Source organism: Capricornis sumatraensis, chromosome 15 (genome assembly GCF_032405125.1).
Source record: "Capricornis sumatraensis isolate serow.1 chromosome 15, serow.2, whole genome shotgun sequence".
NCBI lineage: Eukaryota > Metazoa > Chordata > Mammalia > Artiodactyla > Bovidae > Capricornis > Capricornis sumatraensis.
In genome coordinates, this window is record NC_091083.1 from 83,055,363 (window position 1) to 83,079,904 (window position 24,542).

At 50.1% G+C, this 24,542-nt stretch overlaps 1 protein-coding gene across 2 annotated transcripts in view; it reads right to left on the reverse strand.

Moving 5' to 3' along the window:
* ZFP64 (ZFP64 zinc finger protein) overlaps window positions 1–24,542 on the reverse strand; it is a 73,930-nt gene that overhangs the window by 2,943 nt on the left and 46,445 nt on the right. Inside the window, exons 1-4 of one of the 2 annotated variants that reach the window (XM_068987171.1) lie at window positions 15,948–16,053; window positions 10,081–10,230; window positions 9,874–9,936; window positions 380–631 (exon numbers count right to left, since the gene is read on the reverse strand). In XM_068987171.1, coding sequence (XP_068843272.1) covers window positions 380–631; window positions 9,874–9,936; window positions 10,081–10,230; window positions 15,948–16,053 — 571 coding nt within the window. Of the gene's footprint in view, window positions 1–379; window positions 632–9,873; window positions 9,937–10,080; window positions 10,231–15,947; window positions 16,054–24,542 lie in introns of those variants that run through there. The other variant, XM_068987169.1, reaches the window with a different exon arrangement.

Below are 24,542 nucleotides of genomic sequence, written 5' to 3' on the forward strand. Positions count from 1 at the left end.
TACACACCAGCTTCCCACTAGCCTGCCGTTTTGCACGTGGCTACATGTTTCTGAATTAAGCCACACAATCATAGTTGATGTTGAATGACAAACACCTAGTTTATTCATCAGCCTTTTATTGAGATGCACCCTTTGCTTCTCGCGTGTTGAAGTGGATAATTGCCCCCAGCTGTATTCTGTGCAGGCAAGTTAGAAAACTCAGCTGTCAGACTTCCAGTGTTTTACTAGAAGCTGTTGTCCTGGTGGGAGAAACCACACCCTTCATATTAACAGAGAAGCTCCAATTTCCTTTACTCACACCCTGGAGTCATTTCCATTGCCTGTGCTTTAACTAAATGAGCGCTGAGGGGTCGGAGGTGCAGAGAGGCCTGGGACTTACCCGTGTGGGAGCGCAGGTGCACGGTGAGCTGGCTGGAGTTGCGGCTGGCGTAGGGGCAGAGCTGGCACTTGTAGGGCCGCTCGTCCGAGTGGATGCGCAGGTGCTTCTTGAGGCTGCTGCTGTCCACGGCCGCGTAGTCGCACAGGTGGCACTTGTGGGGCTTCACGCTAGTGTGGCAGCGCATGTGCATGGCCAGGTTGTCCTTCCGGCTGAAGCACTTGTCACAGAACTCACACTTGTGTGGCTTGTCCCCTGCAAACACACAAGCAAGAGTCGCGGCTTCAGGGCTTTTGTCCGTCAGGACGCCGGCAGAAAGATCCAACCAAGAAGGCGGTCTGAGTCCTGGGCTCTGCCTTTCCCTTCTGACCAAATGCCTGGAGACAGGAAGACACTGAGGTCTAGACAAGCATCGTGGAACAAGAAGGTGTGCTGACTCGTTCATGGCTCAGAACTTTTGCAGACTCCTGAGGAGCAGAGATAAAATCAGGGTGAAAGGAAGTCACAGGCCAAACCTTGTTTGAGAAAATGAGAGCTTTCCTAGAAGCTGTCAAGATCGGAGGGGGCAGGTGGCTTTCCGGCTCTCTAGCTGATGAGCCACCTGGAGAACAGTCAGGGTGACTCTTATGTGTGCTAAACCACAAGCAGTAGAGGCACCTGCTCTCCTGGGCCGTTAGGGAGGCTGCTTAGGCTGGAGAAGCATCACCAAGGCTCCAAGAACGTGAAGGTTCCCGGAGAGCAGAGAACCCCATGCCCAGAGCATCACCACCAAACTGCGTTCTTCCTTCTCCCACGACTACTCCAGACGGGTCACATCCAAAGACCTACCCAACAACCCACTGCTTAGGGAAAGCCAGAATCAGAAGGCATGCCCAACCCAAGAACCTGGACTCAGAGAAAATCATTCTTTCAACACCAAAACTACATATGGGTCTTTAAAAGGCTGTTTTGGGTTGTGCGAGGCTTGGGGGATTGTCGTCTCTTGATAAGGGATTGAACTCAGGCCCCTGGCAGAGGCAGTGCTGGGTTCTAACCACTGGACTGCGGGGGATTCCTCAGACATGGGTCTTAAGATGGCTCAATTAGAGGCAGGGTGGGACAATGTCCGAAGCCTAAGAATGACGACATCCTAAAGCTTTCAGGAAAAAAAAAAAGGCCCAGATGAGCACACAGCTCCTCAGACAACACCAGATGGTTGCAAGATGGGAAGAGTACCTGCAGAGTCCCACAGAAATTACTGAAATAAAACCCCATACTTAACTCGCTTCCCTGGTGGTTCAGGTGGTAAAGAATCTGCCTGCAGTGCTGGAGACCTGGGTTCAATCCCTGGGTTGGGAAGATCCCCTGGAGGAGGGCATGGCAGCCCACTCCAGTATTCTTGCCTGAAGAATCCCATGGACAGAGGAGCCTGGCGGACTACAGTCCACGGGGTTGCAGAGTCAGGCATGACTGAGCGACGAACAGGCACACTTGAACTCGCATTCAGTGGGAAGAGAAGATAAAGCCAGTGGACAGATGACACAAGGCACCACACTTGAACCGTGTACATCAGACCACAACAAAAGGTAACCGGATAAGATGCGGGATATAAGTAATGAAATGGGGAGGACTGCTTTCAAACCAGAAAAGAGCAAGGATAAAAAAGGGGCACAACCGAACAGAAAAGAAGGTAAAAGTCAAGCTAAACGTTCAGTACAAATGGATTAAATTTCCTGTTAAAGGTGTCAGTCACATTTTTTTAAAAGTCAGCTTAATGCTCTTGAAAAGGGAAAGTGTTAGTTGGTCAGTCATGTCCAACCCGGTGGCCCCGTGGGCTGTGGCCCGCCAGGCTCCTCTGTCCGTGGAACTCTCCAGGCAAGAACACTGGAGTGGGTGGCCGTGCCCTTATCCGGGGGATCTGCCAGATCCAGGGACTGAACCCAGGTCCCCTGCACTGCAGGTGGATTCTTTACTGTCTGAGGTACACAAATAAAAATGAAAGAGAAGTAGAGAATGATACACAGTGTTCTAGGAAAATGCTAAAAGGCATCAGAAATATCAACATTAGGCAAAACACATCATGGTAAAAACCACTACAAATTTCATATGGAAGAGACAGACTTCACCAAGTAGATGTGACTCAAACTTATGACACTAACGTGGTTTCACAAAAGGGTTTCCAAGGAAACCTGTAGGACATATTTTAAAACAACTTTTGCTCCGACAGTCGCAATTGGATTACAGGCTCTTAAGAGATGGACAGTCAGAGCCCCAGGGCCTAACCACTTTTCAGAAGAGTCTCTGAACTTCAGGTCCAAAGGCTGAAAGCAAGTGAACCATGTGCAATTCGAGAAGCTGGGAGAAACGGAAGTTCTCTGGTGGCCCCACGGCTAAGACTCTGTGCCCCCAATGCCGGGGCCCAGGTTCGATACCTGGTCAGGGAACTTGATGCCTCATGCTGCAGTGAAAACCGAGGAGTCCACGTGCCACAGTCAAATAAATACTAAAAAACAAACAAACAAAAAAACCCACCAAAAAACCAACTAGAAGTGAAAACAGACAGCACTTGCTCAATAAAAACAAAAGAATAGCTATTAAAAAGGGAGGTTTGCGCAAAGAAAAGACACCAACAGACCAGTGTTTTCAGTGTTGCCACTACAGCCGTTTGGGGCCGGGTAATTCTTTGCTGTGCCCTGTTTCGTGCGTTGTAAAATGTTTAGCAGTATCCCTTACCCCTCCCCCACAAGATGCCAGTAGCACCTTCCTCTCCAGTTCTGAGACTCAAAAATGTCTTCAGACATTACCAAATGTCCTGGGGGGGAAGGGGACAACACTGTACCTGGTTACGATCCATTTTAATAGACACGGGAAAAAAGAAAAGGGACAGATAGATAAACTTAATCATGACTATTAAGTCAGACTTTACCCCAACCAGTTTCTGTGCACGTGTGCGCTTAGTCGCTCAGTCGTGTCCGACTCTTTGTGACCCCATGGACTGTAGCCCACCAGGCTCCTCTGTCCATGGAATTCTCCAGGCAAGAATACCGGAGTGGCTAGCGATTCCCTTCTCTGGGGGATCTTCCCCACCCAGGGAGAGAACCTGTGTCTCCTGCTTCACACGTGAATTCTCTATCATCTGAGCCACCAGGGAAGCCGACAATCAATTAAGATGACTCAATATAATGGCTATGGTCCAGGAAGACACAAAATTACAGTCTGAATTAAGAAAGAAAACAGAGCAATAACAAATTTAGAAAAACTGCTATGTTAGAGATGTGCCCCAAGGTAAACCGTTTTTTGCGCAAATATTTGCTGTCCTTCTCGGGAGAATTAGGCTGCATGATTCCATCACTGTCGGCCCGGACACAGGACTGGCTCTGCACAATGGAGACCAGCAAACGTTCTTAAGAGCCAGTACCTTGGGAATTCCCAGGTGGTGGAATGGTTAGGACTCTGCACTTCCACTAGGGGGCACAGGTTCAATCCCTGGTCTGGGAACTAAGATCCTGCAAGCCATGTGGTACGGCCAAGAAAAACCCCCAACCAACCGACAAAAAGAGCCAGTGTCTGGTTGGCTACACTTGCTGCTCTTATCCAAGATGACCTGTAACATTCCAGATCAGGGGTTGAGTTTGCTTTTTTGAACTATAGTTTTTTTGAACTATGTTTCAGGTGTACAACATGATTCACAGTTTTAAAAGTTATATTACACTATGGTTATCATAAAATATTGGATTTATTTCCTGGGAAGAGCTAGGATTCTTAATTTGGGCCCTGTGGGTAAAATTTAGGGAGTTCCAGACCTTGTATGTGGAGAAGGAAATGGCAACCCACTCCAGTGTTCTTGCCTGGAGAATCCCAGGGACGGGGGAGCCTGGTGGGCTGCCGTCTATGGGGTCGCAAAGAGTCGGACATGACTGAAGCGACTTAGCAGCAGCAGACCTTGTATGAGAAGGGATTAAGTTTTTATCTCTTTTACCTCTAACTGGAATTTACCATTCCTGGACATTCTGAGAACTCACTCTTCCTATAAGAACTGCAGGTCCGTACCCTCGATCGCTATCGCCCCATTTCTCAAACCGAACTCATAGAAACAAGGAGTAAGACGCAGTGTCGGGGTCAGTGGGTCTGGGGTCCTGTATTTCTAGTGAGCTCCCAGGTGGCCGTGACCTCTTCGGTCTGTACCACTCTTCGGGACTCCCCTGGTGGCTGAGATGGCAAAGCGTCTGCCTACCATGCGGGAGACCTGGGTTCTCTCCCTGGGTTGGGAAGATCCGCTGGAGAAGGAAACGGCACCCCACTCCAGCATTCTTGCCTGGAAAACTCCATGGACGGAGGAGCCTGGTGGGCTACAGTCCATGGGGTCGCAAAGAGTTGGACATGACTGAGCGACTTCACTTTCACTCTTCAGGAAAGCAAGGGTAGTCTATTAAGATACTACACAATGAACACTGTGATAGCAGCTGTACTTACATATAGTTTAATGTGATTTTATTATGTTTAAAAATGTTATTCTGGGAGGGCTCTATAAGCTTCACAAAATTGCCAGGAGTCTTCGCAGGAAAAAAGGGTTAAGAGCACCTTTAGGTGGCATGTTCCAGACAGGCCACCCCACCAGCTGGGTCCTGGAGGGGAGACCACGAGGCGTGGAGCTGCCACTGGCTCTGGGGACACAGGGCTCAGTGGAGCTGGCCTCCGCGGCCACTGAGATGGACACCGCCATCACAGCCTAGTCCATGCACTCTCCAGCCTCTGGGAAAACAAAGTTGTAAACGGAGTACTGTGCTCACGTTCACCCAATTTTCCAGCAAAAGTGTTTCCATGTTCAATTGTTTAATAGCAGAGGGAAAGAAAAAACTGTCTCAACTCACTTCAAGACAGATTAACCCTGATATCAATACCAAGTGATGAAATACAGAGTGGGATAAAACAAACATTGGAAGACAACGTCCTCTATGAGGTTAAACGCCAGACAATTATCTTAAGTGCAAAACATTTGAAATTAAACCGTCACTTGTTTTTTTTATACTTTAGTAGCCAAGTTTGTCCAACTTTTTTGCTATCCCAAGTACTGTACCCCGACAGGTTCCTTGGCCCATGGGATTTCCCAGGCAAGAATACTGGGGTGAGTTGCCATTTCCTTCTCCAGGGGATCTTCCTGACCCAGGGATCAAATCCATGTCCCCCATGTCTCCTGCGTTGGCAGGTGGATTCTTTATCACCGAGCCACCAGGGAAGCCCCTCAACCATCATCCTTGATGAAAAAACCCAAAGCCAAGCAATACACATCCCAAGACCCAAACCCACTTCCGCAGACTCGGCATAAGAACAGACAAAAACTTCTCAAACGTGACAAAACGACTTCCACAAGGGTCCTAAGGGCTTGAACCACAAACGGTGGTTAAAAAAAAAATCCAACTAACTCCCTGGCAGTCCCGTGGTTAAGACTGGGTGCTTTCACTGCCGAGGGCCTGGGGTCGATCCCTGGTTGGAGTGCTAAGATCCCATAAGCTGCTCTTGCAGAGCGGCCAAAGGGGGGTGGGCGGGGGGAAATCAAGGTATTTCATTAGAGTCAGGAGTAAGATTCGGATGGTTTGCTTCACCACTACTCAACTCTGACCCCGAGCACCAAGGCACTCTGGACCGAGTAGAAAGACAAACACGATTTGCATATGACAATCTACCAGAGCAATTCAAGAGCATAAACTTGACCTCCTAGAGGACACAAGGCAGCCAGGGGCCTGGAGAGAACGTGCAAAACTTCTCTGAAGCTCGTTCTGCCGCCGTCAGCTCTCCTAAGTCCCCACACACCCCATCGCTCCCCCACCCTTCCTCCCAGGCTTCTCCCTGGAGAGACCCACACCCTGACTTGGGCGGTGGGGCGGCCCGGTGCGGCGATGCTTGAATTAAGTGTCGTGTTCCGTGATTCAGTCTTAACTGAGTACTTTTCAGCTAGCCCACCTTGAGGCAAATACAGTTCTTGTGTTTCTTTTGGACTTTATTCCTGTGGGCTTTTCATCTGCATATTGGCACTTCTGTTTGAGTGACTGCTTGTTCAGGTCCTTTTCTATTGGAGTCATCACTGCTTTGCAGGCATCCTTGTGTGTTAAGATGAACGCTGCCCCATGTGGCAGATTTCTTAACTTCTTGATGTCTTAGTGGAAGTTTTAACTTGAGTCATATTTAATCTGTCTTCTTGGTGGACTTTGCTAATTGTGTTTGGCTATCTATTTTCACCATAAATTTGTCCTCCTATATTTCCTGGTAAGTTATAGACTTTATTTAGTATACTTGGAATTTGAATGATAAATTTCCCTATTAAAGATGTCAATTACACTACAAAGTGTGCTGTAAACCAAAATACTTGGCTGTCTTAACAAGTGCTTGAGGGGTGTCTGCACTGGGTGTTTTCTGTACCATGTTGACTTGAAAGAACTAAAAAAACCACGGGTATTTCAGATTTGGTGTTTGGCAGATGTTTCCTTAAATATGAACGAAGTGAGCCAGTCATATCAAGGGAAGTTACTGGCAATACTGGGATAAACTTTTGGATTCTATAAAGTTTGGATTGCAAAACATATCCCTCACTATCCCAGGCCTGCAGGATCCTAGCTTTAGGTATTTCTACTGAGATTCATAATTAAACATGATTTTTTCCTATGGTACAATGAAATGGATGAACATTTAGAAGAATTACAGAAGCTGGCAAAAGCCACATTTTCCCAAATGACTGGCATATGACTGTCAAACCAAGTGTGGTTTGAAAGCCAGTCAAGCATGAGTGAGGGCCAAAGTTGAAAACAAATGGAATTTAACAAGTTTGAAAATTTTATGGAAATGACTGCAAATTCTATACAGCAACTAATATTTAACAAACTACCATTTGTTGTATTTTGGTATAGTGTTACCTGAAAAGGCTATCGAAACTCCATTTCCAATTACATTATGTGAGCGGCCAGATTTTCCTCTTATATTCCAACCAAAGGAACACACAGCAACAGGCAGGATATTGGGATACAGGGGTGAGAGTTCAGATAAACCATGAAATAAGACATGTTTGCAAATGTCTATACATTGTTACTTGCTTTGTTTTGGAAAACAGTTGCTTCTCATAGAAGTGTTTATATATAGCGGGCTTACTGTAAATTTATTCATTTAAAAGTAAAAGTTTTGGTTTTAACTTCTAATGCAGTAACTGTCAATTAAACTCTTCGGGAAACCTTCAGGTTTGAAGTGTGAAGTATCTCAAAACGGTGGTTGGAAAATCAATGTTTTACCCATTTGGCAAAGGTCCAGCTTTCGCCTCAAGCGACCCCCTGCATACACACTGCCATCCCCCTTACAGCTGCACTGAGAGGCCATGTGGTCTATATGTGAGCTCTTTTTCTTGGTAATAGAACCGTTTCTTTGTAGCTGGGCACTTACCACACAGATTCAAGACTTCAAGCTCCCGGACTTCATTTCCACAGCTAAGAATCGCCACGCTACTAAGTTCTGGCCAATTGGGCATCAACTGAAATGACGTGTGTAACTTCCAGGATACTGCCTTTAAAGGTAGGAGTAGGGCTTCCCTGCTGACTCAGACAGTAAAGAATCTGCCTGCAGTGCAGGAGATCCGGGTTCGATCCCTGGGTTGGGAAGATCCCCTGGAGAAGGCAACCCACTCCAGTGTTCTTGCCTGGAAAATTGCACGGACAGAGGAGCCTGGTGGGCTACAGTCCATGGGGTCGCAAAGAGTTGGACACGACTGATCAACTAACAGCAGCCATCTGAGACCACACCAATCCTTGGGATATCCAAGCAACGAAATAGGACCCCGAGTCCCTGAAACCATGGGGCTGGCCACCACACTCGCCAACAGGATGGAAATATGTTGGCTTTATGCAACCATGGGGAAAAATGCTAACAGCGCCCCAGGGCCCATTCCTGCTTTCCAGAGGTAGCATGGGCCTGCCCAGCATCTCCCCGCCGACTCAGGGAGCCCCACCAAGGACATGGCCTCACCGTGTACTTCCGTGTCCCCCTCATGCTTTGTATGACTCCAATAAGACATTAATCTAGCTTAGCCCCCACCTGTCTCTCGAGGTCCTCCTGGTACCGTGGCCATAGGGGCCTGACAACCCTTTGCAGGGCCCATCCTGTTCATTGTAGGTTTTGGGCAGCACCTTCAGCCTCCGCCCACCAGAGTGGCACTGCCCCAACGGAGCAGCACTGCCTGGTTACCCTCAGGACGGAGTCGCCCCCTGGGAAGTTGCCTAACCCGGCCACCTTGATAGGGAGTCTCTCATCTTTGTTCAAATGGCTCCCGCGGTCTGCGGGTGACTGCCATCATCCCGGCAGCCCTACCTCCTGAGGCTTCACGAGGAGGCCGTTCATGACCCACCCTTCCCAGGCCGGCCCTTTGCTCTCTAGCTTCCACAGCCCATGGTCCGTTTCCAAGAGAGACTAGGTGTCCAGAAAGCTGTCCTCTTGACGCTGGAGCCTCAGCGTTTCAGGTGGGCATGTGGCTGCCCATCTTGGAGCCGTTTTCCAGCCCCGCTTTGTGCCTGGTGTGATGACTGAGTCCGGCTCGTCATCCGGCTAGTCACTGGGGAGGCCGCTTCAGGGGCCTGGCCTGGGGGAGGCTCTGAGCCTTCCTCCCGCTTCAGTTCTCCACTGGCTGAGAGACCGAGGTCTGGAGCAGCTGCCTCCGACCAGGAGATGAAGCTGTTTGTTAGAATGACAGCTATATCCCACCAGCTGGGGACTACCTGGCTTCTTAAATTGTACCTGAGAAAAAGAACACTGATTGTGTTTAAGTCATTTAGTCTGGTTTCTGTGAGAGCAGAGACATCAGTATCTCAACTCATACAGGTAGAGGGTGGCAAAGTTTCTGTAATGAGCTAGACAGTGTGTCTCTGGGGACTATTCAGTAATCCCACTGTAGGGCCAGTAATCCCATGCAGCTGTTAATATATGATGGGCTTACTCTATTATTTTCAACAGCAGCCACAGGTAACAGGCGAGCCTGGCAAGACAACAGGCCATACGCAGTTTGCAGAGCCTGCTTCTAGGTCATTCCTTTGCTCCAGCACATCTGGTTTCTCTGCATTCTCAACAGCATGGTTGCTCAGAAGGCACCTTCCATCCAGAAGCAGCCTCACTGCTCTTATCCACAACCCCTATGGCCACAGGGCCTCTGTGCTCACCCTCCCTCTGCCCGCCTCTCCAACCGCATCCCACACCCGTTCTGCTCCGTCCACGCCTGTGCACCGTAATTCCCTCCCCCTGGAGTCCTTCCCTCTCCTTGCCTGATTCCGCAGCCATCTCTCCTACCTGAAGAGCCTCTTCTTCCAGAGTCTGCCATCACCAGCCTGCGACAGGCTCCCCCCGTCTGTCAGTTACCATCACTGCCTTTGAGACTTTTCAGGTCCCAGCCTCTCCTGCTAGATTGCGTCCTGAGGCAGACCTTCCATGTCGGGTTCACCATCATACACTCGTGTTCTCGGTTTTTTTCCAACACGCGAACGGGTACCTACCCGTGTGGATTCTTAGGTGGCGGTCCAGATCTTTCATGCCATGAACAGTTTTGAAGTGGCAACCTAGAAAAGAAAAAACAGGTTCCCTTAACAGGACCTCAAAGAGGAAGTTACGAAGAATCTGAAATTCCGGCAAGTCAGTGCCTGAGCTCCCGTGACCGCGCCGGGTACAGGGAAGGGGCTCAGCCCATCGAGTCTCCCCTTCACCTGGGTAGCAGCAGTTGAAGGTCCTCTCCCCAAGGGTCGCTGTTGGTTCCTTTGACTCGGAGGGAAGAGCCGCGACAGGGGCTTTCTGGGCATCACTGCTGTCAGCGGAGGGACAAGGTGGTTTGGGAACATCGTTATCTAGTTCTGAAGCTGAAATCGATACAATGGAAAGTATTACTTGATTTCTCAAATATAAGCACCATGATCAGGAAGATCCCCTAGAGGAGGAAATGCCAGCCCACTCTAACACTCTTGCCTGGGAAATCCCATGGACAGAGGGGCCTGGTGGGCTACAGTCCACGGGGTCACAGTGTCGGACACAACTGGGCGCACAGGTGTTCGAGCAGCTTTGGGCTTATTTTACCTTCCCCCACTCCCCCCAGAAAACCCCCAAACATTACAGATTAGAAGCCATGCACACTCTGGTCTCAACCATCCTCTTCACCAACTTCCAGGAAGCAGAGGGGACAAAGCAAATGGAAGTGTGCCAGGGGCACGACTGTCAAGATCCAGACTTCGCCACAGCACCTCGCAAATGACGTGGGGAAGACCTGGTTTGTAAAATGACTTCCAACCCATCAGACTAGCGTTTTTAATAAAATAAACACAAAGTATGAGAAAAATGGAAAAAGACAGTAAAAGCCCGAACGTTTCACATGTGACATAAAGCTGGATGTTTGCCGAGTTACTTTTAAATGCTGCTTCTGAACTTATTTTAACTCAACTCAGCAACAAGTCACAAACCACACTTCAGTTGTCACTGCTCTCCAGGTTAAAATGCCCCTGTTTCAACCTGAAACATGAAGAAAGAGAGACTAGAAGACTTGAGATGGTCTGCAGTATCAGGACTTTCTGCGATCCTGACCAAACATACTGCAAAATGCATTTAAAACCCCAGGATGCACCAACACTAAATGAACGTTTAAGGGAAGTTTTTAAGGCGTGAAGATGAAGTTAAAGTTTTAAAGATGATTCTAGTTGTTTGCAGGCATTCATGCTCAGTGACGTCCAACTCTTCACAGCTCCACGGACTGTAGCCCACCAGGCTCTGTCCATGGGATTCTCTGGGCAAGGACACTGGGGCTGCCATGCCCTCCTCCAGGGGATCGTCCAACCCAGGGATTGGATCGGACTCTCCTGCATGGACGGGCGGGCTCTTTATCACTGAGCCACATGGGAAGCTGTGTTCTAGTAGTTTGGGGACGGCTATTTGTAGACTGTACATGTCTGATGTGCGTCAAAATAATCCAGGGCAGGGCAACGGCTGTATGAAGAAACAAGATCAGCCACCTGTAACCAGTGATTGAAACTGAGCCTCTGGTTCATGAAGTTCATCGCATAACCCTCTGTTAGCAAGGCTGACCCAGGTGTAACTGTGGTTTCTGTCAGCCAAAATGGCCAGATTATTTCATAAAATTCAATCTAACAGGAAACTTTAAAAACTTCTATAACAAAGACCAAGTGCTCCTCAAAGACTGTAAAGTGATTTCTCTCCAAATAGATTTAAGACCCGGGTAAAAAGAGGTGCTGTCACTATTTTAGATCTGAAGAGAAAAAAATGTATTGAACAGTTTATGAATTACAGCCCAGGGTCAGGGACTTTTGATCCCAGGCTTCCCAGGTGGCTCAGTGGTAAAGAATCTGCCAGCCAAGTGGGAGATGCGGGTTTGATCCCTGGGTTGGGAAGATCTCCCTGGAGAAGGAAATTGCATGGCAACCCACTCTGTTATTCTCGCCTGGAAAATCCCACGGACGGAGGAGCCTGGTGGGCTACAGACCGTGGGGTTCTAAAGAGTCAGACATGACTCAGTGACTGAACGAACACCACGGACGGCGGATTCCACTTTCCTCGACAGGCTGGTCAAAGCAAACCTTCTCACCACAGAAGCTGCAGAACACGCTGAGGAGGGCATAGGGTTGGCTTGGTCATGTGCCAGCTGTGTGATTACCAGCAACTTAGCCTTTCTGAGCTTCGGTTTACTTCGCTGTGAAGAGGCATCACTGACCCTCCTCCGAGTAAGAAGAGATGCACTATGTAAATTCCCAGCGCGGCATCCAGCCTCCATCGCGTCAACACTATTACAGGGCTTCAGTTAAAGGGCCGCAGGCGTCACATCCAAGGAGCTGCGATGCTTGAAGCCCCTTAACAGGGACTGAACAAGGGACCTAGGCCCATGCCTTTCAACTGGGGGTCATTGTGCAATACCTGGGGACACTTCTGATCGTCATGACCATGTGCTCACATTTGTGAGCATCTAGTGGGTGGAGGCCAGGGACGTTGGTGAGCATCCAGTGATGCACGGGACCCCCCACCCGCCACACCAGAACCACCTCAACTGTGGGTTAAATGTAGTCTCCAAAGCCTCATCCACCTTAACTGGGGAGGGGGTGAGCCCAGGAACCTGTGTTTTAAAGCACGCCAACCTCATCCTACTTACTCTCTAAGCCTTTGATACTCAAGGGGTGGTCCTCAGAGCACTAACACCAGCATGATCCAGGAGCCTGTTAGAAAGGCAGAACCTCAGCTCTTAGACGTACAGAATCTGCGCTTTAACAAGATCCCCAGTTGAGGCCCATGCACATCAAATGGGGAGAAGCACAGCTCCAAGCCATAGCTTCTCAAATTACCCGCGCATCACAGTCACCTGGAGGGCTTGTTAAGGTACAGGTGGCGTGGCCCCCCTTCTGGAGGTCCAGAGTGGAGCTGGCGGTGTTTCATTTCTAACAAAGTCCCAGCTGATGCTGCTGGTCTGGGGACCACACTGAGACTTTCTGCTTGCGGGAAGAGAACCTGGCTCAGAGATGCTGCTCAAGGCTGCTGGGCAAGAGTTTTCAGTGAATCAGAAAACTTGGCACGTCTGAAGTCCATCACTGTGCCTCTCAGAGGAAGACAAAACCTTGTATTGCTTAGCAATTCACGTGCTAAGAAAGCAAGCCATTAAACTCCTGAGGGTTTTTAATCCCACTGAAACCAAGAAAACTGGAAAGCTAAGTAGGAGGCTGTGAAGCACAGTGGTTTACGCCTGGGAAGCCAGCTGATAAAGAATAGAATTGGAATCTGGAACTTATTAGCTGTGTGACCCTGGTTGAGTTCCTCAACTTCCTTGTTCCTCAGTTTCCACATTTATAAAATGAGGATTTTGGTCCCCATTTCCCAGGTTTAGACGAAGATTAAATTCCTTAACATACTTTGTAAAAGAACCTTCTGAGTCAGCACTATACAGATGCTCTTGGTTATATTCCCTGATGTGCACGCACACACACCACACACTCACACACACCACACAGGCACACGCGCCACCAAATTCTCAGGGAGAGGGAAAACAGTTCACAGGGCCAATGTGAAGGCAGGCAGAAGGGAGAGTGTTGGGTTAAAGCTCTCAGAAAACTGTGCCCAAGGCTATAAAGGGTCACCCAGGCAGAAAACGGCAGAGCTTCAGAGGCGACCTCCTTCTTCCAGGAAGGGAAGGAAGGTGGGAAGCCTGCTCTCCTGAGACAGGCGCAGCTGGGGCAGAGACCCTCCTAGGCTGGAGGAGGCGGTGGGCCGCACCTGACGGTGGGAACTCAGGGTGGCTCAGTGGCCCTTCTAGCCTTTTGAGAACCTGCTGGTGTCTTTTGCTAAGGTTGTTTTCCTGCCTCTCTTAGCTTCTCTCTGGTGGTGACTGAAGTTCCCGACTGACCTGTGTCATTCTGTCTCCTCCAGAAGCTACATGAGTTGTAAAGCCATCTGCAAATTAAGAGCAGCCCAACCTTAAAAAACGGTATTCCGAGGTAGCTCAGCAGGAGAGTATCCACCTGCCAATGCAGGAGATGCAGGCATGCGAGTTCAATCCCTGGGATGGGAAGACCTCCTGGAGGAGGCAATGGCATCCCACTCCAGCATTCCTGCCTGGAAAATCCCACGGACAGAGGAGCCCAGTGGGCTACAGCCCATGGGGTCGGAAAAGAGTCAGACACAACCTAGTGACTGAGAGCGCGCATGTGCGCGCACACACACACACACACACACACACACACACGTGCAACCTTAAAAAAAAAAAAGGCAGGCCTCTAGTTCACATCATAACCGACCTGAGACAAGTGTAGGGGACGTCAGTTACAGGCTGTTTTTCTCTGCAGCGGTGGCCACCCGGCAGTGCCGCACAACACCCTCCCCAGCCCCTCCAAACACGGAGCAAGGCTCCAGGAGGTCGCCCTCCAAGCGCTGTTTGCAGGAGTAAAAAGTAGCCCATAGCACTCACTTTGAACAGCCTGTGTTTCTTCAAGAACCGTCTTATATTATCGCTCCCCCCACAAGACTCAACATCCCCAGTACCGCCCCAGTTCTTTACAGAGGAGCCGCAGCCCCGCCCCGCCCCCAGGAAGACCCTGGTTCTACCTGCCTATCCGCACTCTACACCTCGAGGGCAGAGACAGGGCATTTTGGTTGCAGAAGTTTCACCCAGCCAAGCTTTACGTTTATATGCAAGCCACCAGTTTAGGAGTGGCTTTGTTAAGCTGCTTCTCTCCTCCACTGGCTCCCTGGGAGCAGTGCGGTCATCAGAGCCCACCGGACACCTGCTGCTGGAGGTCTGCCCCTTCTCGCAGAAGAGACCAGATCCTGCCTCCCTTTCGGAGCCAGGAAAATGCAGAGGCGGCGGGAGGGAGAAGGGGACAAAGTTCCAGTGAGGGCTCCTCTCACCAGCTCCTGGCTAAGCAAAAGGCAGCAACTCATCGCGGGGCTGGCTGGGTGGGGTGGAGAGACCTGAAATAGGAACCTACACGGTCTCATCAGAGGACAAGATAATCACGGCGGAAGCGCCTTAGAAATGCAGATTCCTCGACTCCACTCCACCCCTGGGATTCCAGGAGCGCGGGGTGGGAGCCGGAGGAATCCAGCGAGTTCTCAAAGCTTCCCACCCGCAGAGTCTTCGGAAGCAGAGGCTGCCTCTGGGCACTCAGGGTTCCCCAGGGTCTCCAAGCTTCTCCCGGAACCCCTCTAACCCTACACCCCACCGCCATCCTTATCCCGCTCCCGCCCTAAACCCTGGCGCCACTTCATTCAGAGTAAGAGTCAACACCCTCACTGGAGCCCGGGGCCCCCGGCCCCTCTCAGACCTCAGCCGGACGCCCCCGCCCCAGCTCCAGCCTCGCTGATGCCCTCGGCCGCCTCTACCGCTCGCTCAAAGCCTCAGGAGTTTTCCTCGATGGTGCCCTCTGCCGAGAGGCCTTCCCCAGGCAGCACCCCGGCCCCTCCCAGATCGGTGCTGTCCCAGCGCTCACCCCGAACACGCTGCACGTGCCACCGCTTTATCTTGGGGGCCATCGCTCCGGTCCCCAGAGGCCTCGAGCTCCAGGTGGACGGGAACGGGTCGCAGTGCCTCCGCTCTAGCACCTCTCTCCAGGGCCCGGCAGAAGCTCGGACATTCCCCCCCCCCCTCAATTCCGTCCCCGCCACCCTCCCCCAACATCCAGGGAGACGCCCGGATCTCGGAACGCCCACCTCCGAGGCGCACAGCCCCAGCCCGGCGCCAAGGAGGCCGGGCACGCCGAAGGCTGCCTCCGGAGGGATGTCAGAGCATCCTTCCAAGGTGTGCGAGAGACGAACCGTCATCGAATAGCGCTTGGGGGGCTGGGGGGCAGGAGTGGTTGCAGGAGAGCGACTCGGGGAGCGACGTAATCTACCCGAGAAGGGTTAACTTACAAGGGTGTGTGTGTGTAACTTACAAAGGCAAGGGTAGCAAGGTCTGAGCCCCAGAACTCAAGTTGGAAGCCTCACCAACCCCCCCCCCCCTTCCAGCCCGATGTCCGAGACCTCGCACCCACGCGGGTCTGCGGAAAGTCCGAGAAAACCGCCCCCAGCACCCGGGGTCCCCGGCGCCACTCACCCGGCTCCCCCGCCGCCTCCGAGGCCGCCTCTGCGAACTCCCGGCTCGCGGACTGCGGCTGCTCGGAGCTGAGATGCTGGGGCCTGGCCTGCTTGCGCCGCGACATGGCGTGAGGATCGGGGCTCTGGCGACTCCCTGCGAGCGGCCAGCCTCACACAGCCAGTTCCCGGAGTTCGGGAATTAACCCGGCTCGGCCGCAGCGCGCACGTCCCGGCAATCCTGCTCATCAGCCCAGCAGGACGGTTTATCAGGAGCCCTGGCGGCGGACTGGCCCGCAGCCAAACCTCGGGACTCCCAGGGAAGCGCGGGGCGCACTCGGGCAGCCCACACCGGCTGGGAGCTCCTTAGAAATGCAGACTCTCGGGCTCCACCCCAGACCCGCGGAATCAGAATCTGCATTTTAACAAGCTCCCCAGGTGATTCGCATGCATATTAAAGTTTGAGAAACCGTGTCTGCATTTTAACGAGGTCCCCAGGTGATTCGTTTGCCCATTAAAATTTAGAAGTACAGCTCTCCTCCGACTTTAATGTGCGCGCGAATCACTGGGGATCTCGTTAAAATGCAGATTCTGACTCAGTGGGTCTGGGGTGGGGCCTGAGCTTCTGTATTTCTAACGAGCTCCCAGGTGAGGCGGCTGCTGCCCAGGCAGCGCTTTTAGATTCTGGCTTAATTGGTCTGGACTTGAACCCTGGACATTGGTGTGTATATATATATATATATTTAAGTCCCTCAGGTTATTCTGATTGCCAAGGTTGGGAAGCACGACCTCCACTCGTGGCTGCGTATTCGAATTTAAAATTTAAATTAGGCTACAACTGCAGGGTGAACCCACTGGTCCTGGAAGAGCTGGGTAAAAATGCAGATTCCGCAAGTTTTCGCTTCAGGCACCAGGGCCCAGGAATCTGTATTTCTGTGCACCGTCTTCCCCATCCGACCCCCAAACCACGCCCCGCCCGGTCCCGGGACCCCGGCGCCCGGAGTCCGAGACCACACAGAGGGAGCCTGGGGCCAAGAACGGGGCGGACCCCGCCCGGCAGGTGACCGAGGCGTGGTCCAGGGAGCGGGGGGCGGTTGAGCTAATTGGCGTTCTTGCTCAGACTGGCTGGGTCTTGATGAGACCCGAGGGGACCCCTCCTGGCACCAGGTAAACGACATCCAACTGGGAGCAGAAAGCCACCTACGAGCCCCAGGTGTTTGCGCTCTTCGGTTGGGGAGTTACTCGAGGCGGGCTGTGCCCGGAGCTTGCCCGAACCTGAGAGTCACGTGGTGCCTTTGGGTAAAAAGACAGGTTCAGCTTTGAACCCGTGGGGGCGAGGCCTGGGAGCCCGTATTTCTAACACAGCCGCCGGTGCGGTTTTCTTCAGTGGCTGGTCCGGCCCCGTGCGGCTTCCGCTTCACCCTGTCATTCATTCACCTTTTGTCACGTTTACCCTTGACACACCCTAGGGGACTGCCTGCGAGAAGCACATTTTTATATTTCTCAAAGACAGAGCTTGTTTTCCTCAAATTTCCTGTTGATTTTCAAGTTGTAGATTGATTGTAAACATGTCTGTGTAAAGCCGGATGAAGTCACTCAAGGTTAAATTTTCACGACGTTTATTAAAAGCAACTTTTAAAGCTTTCTTTGGGATGTGTGCCTAAGGGCACATGTGGTGGTGGCGGCGGCGTAGGCGCCAGGTCGTGTCCGACTCTTTCGGCCCCCTGGAGCCTGCCAGTGTCCCCTGTCCATGGAATTCCCCAGGCAAGGATACTGGAGCGGGTTGCCCTTTCCTTCTCCAGGGGATCTTCCCGGCCTGGGGGCTGGGGGAGGGAGGGTTGAACCCGCATCTCCCCGGCCCAGGGTGGGGGTTGAACCCGCACTCCTGCGTTTCACTGAAGGCGGGTTCTTTCCTGACTAAGCCTCCAGGGAAGCCCTCGGGGTACACACACAGGTAAAGCCGTTTCAGAACATCCTGGTGCTTGTGCTTATTGTGTGTCTTTTTGAAATGTCTCAGAACGATTATTAGGTGGCGCTTGCCTCTTGTTCAGTCTCTCAGTCGTGTCCAACTCTTTGCGACCCCATGGACTGCAGCACGCCAGGCTTCCCTGTTCACCATGTCCCAGAGTTTGCTCAAACTCATGTCCATTGAGTCAGTGATGCCATCCAACCATCTCACTTCACCCTCTGTCTGCCCTCAATCTTTCCCAGCATCAGGGTCTTTTCCAATGAGCTGGTTCTTCGCATTAGGTGGCTTAAATATTGGAGCTTCAGCATCCATCCTTCCAGTGAATATTCAGTGTTAGTATCCTTTAGGATTAACTGGTTTGATCTCCTCGCAGTCCAAGGGACTCTCAAGAGTCTTCTCCAGCACCACAGTTTGAAAGGATCCTTTCTTCAGTGCTCAGCCTTCTTTATGGTCCAACTCTCACATCCATACACGACTACTGGAAAAAATACAGCTGTGACTAGATGGTCCTTTGTCGGCAAAGTGATGTCTCTGCTTTTTAATACGCCGTCTATGTTTGCCATAGCTTTTCTTCCAAGGAGCCAGTGTCTTTTAATTTCACGACTGCAGTCACTGTCTGCAGTGATTTTGGAGCCCAAGAAAATAAAGTCTGTCACTGTTTCCATTGTTGCCCCATCTATTTGCCATGAAGTGATGGGACCGGATGCCGTGTTCTTAGTTTTTTGAACGTTAAGTTCTAAGCCAGCTTTTTTACACTCCTCTTCTACCTGCATCAAGAGGCTCTTTGGTTCCTCTCTGCTTTCTGCCATTAGGGTTGCCTCTGGGGAAGTTGAAAGAGGAAACGCAAGTAGCCCAGAGGTTGGGAGAGGTCTGACACCACTCCACAGGTGTGTGCCTGTGTCTATATCTGCTGTGGATAGAGGTCATTTCTTCAGGTCAGGTGCACAGAATTGGATTAACCAATCTTTGGTGTTAGTACATGTCCCGTTGCCATCCCTGATGCGCATTTGTTTGGGTGCTTGTCTGTTCCTTGGCTTATTGTGATATAGTTAATACCAGGGAACCTGCAACCCCCACAGACCTTAACCATAACCTGCATTTCTCATATACCTCCCTTAGCCCCTCCCCCAATTTAATTGCCATCAACCTAAACCCTCCATTCTTCATTTCTTTGCCCTTTTACCCCCTTGACAAGTTTTTTTTTTTTCTTTTTTGCACCTACACATATTCCTTAAATCTTAATTTTTCAAGAACGTCATTAAAAGGGAACGTAGTGACTTCCCTGGCGGCGCACTGGTTCTGCCTTCCAATGCAGGGGGTGCGTGTCTCTGATCCCGGGTGAGGGAGCCAAGAGTCCCACATGCCTTGGGGCCAAAAAACCAAAATGTAAAACAGAAACAGTGTTGTAACAAATTCAACAACGACTTTAAAAAATGGTCCACATCAACAAATACTAAAAAGAAAAAAGAAATGGGAATGTAATCTCCCAGGAATTAGTTAGTTCAGTCGCTCAGTCGTGTCTGACATTTTGCGACAGGCTCCTCTGTCCTTCACCATCTCCTGGAGCTTGCGCAAACCCATGTCCATTGAGTCGGTGATGACATCCAACCATCTCATCCTCTGTCGTCCCCTTCTCCTCTTGCCCTCAATCTTTCCCAGCATCAGGGTCTTTTCCAAGGACTCAGTTCTTCACATCAGGTGGCCAAAGTATTGGAGTTTCAGCTTCAACATCAGTCCTTCAATGAACACTAGGACTGATCTCCTTTAGGATGGACTGGTTGGATCTTCTCAAGAGTCTTCTCCAACACCACAGTTCAAAAGCATCAATTCTTCGGTGCTCAGCTTTCTTTATAGTCCAACTCTCACATCCATATATGACTACTGGAAAAATCACAGCTGTGACTAGACAGACCTTTGTTGACAAAGTAATGTCTCTGCTTTTTAATATGCTGTCTAGTTTGGTCATAACTTTTCTTCCAACGAGCAAGTGTCTTTTAATTTCATGGTAGCAGTCACCATCTGCAGTGATTTTGGAGCCCCAAAAAATAAAGTCTGTCACTGTTTCCACTGTTTCCCTATCTATTTGCCATGAAGTGATGGGACCGGATCCCATAATCTTTGTTTTTTTGTGTTGAGCTTTAAGCCAACTTTTTCACTCTCCTCTTTCACTTTCATCAAGAGGCTCTTTAGATCTTCACTTTCTGCCATAACGGTGGTGTCATCTGCATATCTGAGGTTATTGATATTTCTCCTGGCAATCTTGATTCCAGCTTGTGCTTCCTCCAGTCCAGCATTTCTCATGATGTACTCTCCATATAAGTTAAAATATACAGCCTTCACGGACTCCTTTCCCAGTTTTGGAACCAGTCCGTTGTTCCATGTCCAGTTCTAACTGTTGCTTCTTGACCTGCATACAGATTTCTCAAGAGGCAGGTCAGGTGGTCTGGTATTCCCATCTCTTGAAGAAATTTCCACACTTTGTTGTGATCCACACAAAGGCTTTGGTGTAGTCAATGAAGCAGAAGTAGATTGTTTTTTTGAACTCCCTTGCATTTTTGATGATCTAATGGATGTTGGCAACTTGATCTCTGGTTCCTCTGCCTTTCCTAAATCCAGCGTGAACATCTGGAAGTCCCCCTATCAGGGTTCAAACCTATGGTGCCTGCACTGGGGGCGTGGAGTCTTATCCGCTGGACTGCTAGGGAAGTCCCTAGTTACTTCTCATTCTTTATATATATTACTTTTACCTTGAGTTTAAAAAAAATATATAGTTGTTAGGTAGTTCCCTTTCTTCACAGAGAAAGTGAATTTTTAAGGCTTGTCACTTTGTAAAAGAAAAATGGAGTATATTTGTAATTTTGATAATTTAAGCAAGCATTTTGCCAAGAGATAACACATACTGCTGAATTATACAGGAGATTTTTCCTGGTCACTCAGCATCTCCTTACAAAGCATTGCAAAGATTCCAGAGTTAGTATCCTATCATTGCTAAGCACATGTACTGAGGCCAGCCGGGGTGAGAATCCCAGCTCTGAGACCACGTGACCTTGAGAAAGCTGCCCTGTGCTTCAGTTTTCCCATCAATAAAATGGGGATGCTGATACACCCAGGGTGGTAGCGAGGGTGAATGAACTTCGTACATGTAAAGTGCAGGGAACAGTGTCTGCTACAGAGGCAGGACTGTGAACGGTAACAGGTATTCATGACAGTAGGGTGAGAGTTAGAGCTCTCTGTGATAGTAGCTAATGCTCATGCAGAACTGGCGGTTCCTGGGATTCCCTGGAAGTCCAGTGATCAGGACTCTGAGCTCTCACTGTTGGGGACCCGGGTTTGATCCCTGGTTGGAGAACTAAGATCCCACAAGCTTCGTGGTATGACCAAAAAAAAAAACTGAATTGGCGGTTCCAGTGAACTTGAGGTACTCGTTTTATGTGGGAATAAACAGAAAGCAAACAAGCGTGTGCTGACGTTATCAGCCCTTCTGAGCTGCATATTCTCATGCCTTCGTGCCAGTTTCTCTCTCTGGTAAATAAGTACTGCTGCTGCTGCTAAGGTGTGTCCGACTCTGTGTGACCCCATAGATGGCAGACCACCAGGCTCCCCCGTCCCTGGGATTCTCCAGGCAAGAACACTGGAGTGGGTTGCCATTTCCTTCTCCAATGCAGGAAAGTGAAAAGTGAAAGGGAAGTCGCTCAGTCGTGTCCGACTCTTAGCAACCCCATCGACTGCAGATTACCAGGCTCCCCCATCCATGGGGATTTCCAGGCAAGAGTACTGGAGTGGGGTGCCAGCGCCTTCTCTGTTAATAAGTACTAGTACTCATTTAATTAGTCAAGTAATTTCTTTTTTAAGAGAAATAAATTAAAAACACAATTCTCTCTCTGACTGTTCCCAGAGAAGAAAAAGATAGCTCATAAGAATTTGAAAAGAAGGTCCAAACTCACTTACGATGAAAGAAATACAAGTTAAAAATACACTGAAGTACTATTTTATATCCTGTCTGAACAGAAGAGATAAACACACGTACACCCCACGTTAGTGGAGGGGAGTGTATGTTGTGGTCCAGCTATTCTCCCCGCTGTGCACTTCTCAAACTGTATGTGGGCATCGCTGGGGACCTTGTTAAAAAGCAGAGTCTGACTCCAGTGCTTCTCAAACTTTAACGTGCAGAAGACTGACCTGGGGATCCTGCTAAATGCAGATTCCAGGTGAGAAATGTGTAAGCGGCGTTCAGCATCACTAACTATAAGGGTGGTGGTGGTGAAGTTGCTAAGTTGTGTCAGACTCTTCGAGACCCTGTGAACTGTAACTTGCCCGGCTTCTCTGTCTATGGGATTTCCCAGGCAAGAATACTGGACTAGGTTGCCATTTCCTTCTCCAGGGGAATCTTCCTGAGACCCAGATCAAACCTGGGTCTCCTGCACTGCAGGCGGATTCTTTACCGACTAAGCCCGATTATTGGAATGAATATTAACCACAAAGTCCTTTTTTCTTTTAACCTATGAGCTCGATAAAAATTGAGAATGCTGATAACATCTACTTTTAGCAAGAGTGCAGGGAGATTCGTCCTCTCGTGCATTGCCAGCGGGAGCGTGAGTATTTATGTCCCTCTGGAGGGCAGTTGGGCGGTGAGTCTGTAGATGCACCCTGCCAGCGGCCTGGCAGTGCTACTTCCCGGCGACGCTTCAGAGAAACGGTGGCACACGTGCCAGGGGGCAGGTCCGAGGATGTTCGTTGCAATTACCACTGTCACAGCAAGAACCCTTGGGCGACAGCCGAAATGCCAACAGTAGAGGAGTGGCTGGAGAAGGCGCTGGCACCCCACTCCAGCACTCTTGCCTGGAAAATCCCATGGATGGAGGAGCCTGGAGGCTGCAGTCCATGGGGTCGCTGAGAGTCGGACACGACTGAGCGACTTCCCTTTCACTTTTCACTTTGATGGATTGGAGAAGGAAATGGCAACCCACTCCAGTGTTCTTGCCTGGAGAATCCCAGGGACGGGGGAGCCTGGTGGGCTGCCGTCTATGGGGTCGCACAGAGTCGTACATGACTGAAGCGACTTAGCAGCAGCAGCAGCAGAGGAATGGTTAGATCCAGCTGTGGCTTACCACATCAGGCAGCAAATAAAAGTACTCAGGCAGATTCACGGTTATAGGCGTCGCTACAGTCCATTCTGAAGGAGATCAGCCCTGGGATTTCTTTGGAGGGAATGATGCTAAAGCTGAAGCTCCAGTACTTTGGCCACCTCATTCGAAGAGTTGACTCACTGGAAAAGACTCTGATGCTGGGAGGGATTGGGGGCAGGAGGAGAAGGGGACGACCGAGGATGAGATGGCTGGATGGCATCACTGACTCGATGGACGTGAGTCTGAGTGAACTCTGGGAGATGGTGATGGACAGGGAGGCCTGGCGTGCTGCGGTTCATGGGGTCGCAAAGAGTCGGACACGACTGAGCGACTGAACTGAACTGAACTGAGAGCTCTAGATAGACTGCATGAAGAGGAAAAACAAGTCCTACAAAGACATGAAAGTGAAAAATAAAGTCGCTCAGTCATGTCCAACTCTTTGTGATCCCATGGACTGTGTTCTCCAGTCCAGAATGCTGGACTGGGTAGCCTTTCCCTTCTCCAGGGGATCTTCCCAACCAGGGACTGAACCCAGGTCTCCCCCACTGCAGATGGATTCTTTACCAGCTGAGCCCCCAGGGAAGCCCACAGAGCCAGGAACACATCTTCCATTCCACGTGTTTCCGGTGGTGAAAAATGAATGTCCAGGGGCAAAACGTTTTGGCAGAATGCACACTGGCTGTGGGATTCCCATAGGTGGCTCAGTGGTAGAGAATCCGCCTGTCACTGCGGGAGATGTGGGTTCGATCCCTGGGTCGGGAAGATCCCCTGGGGGAGGAAATGGCAGCCCACTCCAGTATTCTTGCCTGGAGAATCCCATGGACAGAGGAGCCTGGTGGGCTAGAGGCCATGGGGTCGCAAAGAGTGGGACACGACTGAGGCCGAGTGAGCATGCGTACTGGCCATGGGTTCAGGGAGACGTGGGCAGGGAGTACTTTGGAAGGGGAAGGATTGGAGAGCCGAAAATATCCATGGATGTGCCCAAGAGAACATTATACTCAGTAATGTTTTTTTTTTTAATAGGGAGGAGCGGGTTCACATACCACTTTATGGTTAAAAGTTAATAATTAAAATTACTAAATTATGGCTATATCACACAATGGAATAAATTCTTCGTGACCACAAAAACAGTTTCCCTGTGCACGGATGGAACATTCTTCAAGATGCACGCACACATGCAATAGTATTGTGATAAAATTTAACACATTTACATATACGCACATTCTCGCATAAACTTGTGATGCAGAGGAGACCAGGTTGCTGGTAACAGGAGTTATCTCTGGTGACACGACAGCAGTGTTTGTGGCGCAGTTGTCTGAGTGACGGGCATCTTGGCTATATGCCTTTTCACACTCTTTTAAGTTTGAAAATTTTAAATTTGGCACACGTACAAGAATGTACAAAACATAAACGTGCAATTTAAGGCATAACACCTGAATAACCATCAACGTCGGAGAAGGCAATGGCACCCCACTCCAGTACTCTTGCCTGGAAAATCCCATGGACAGAGAAGCCTGGTGGG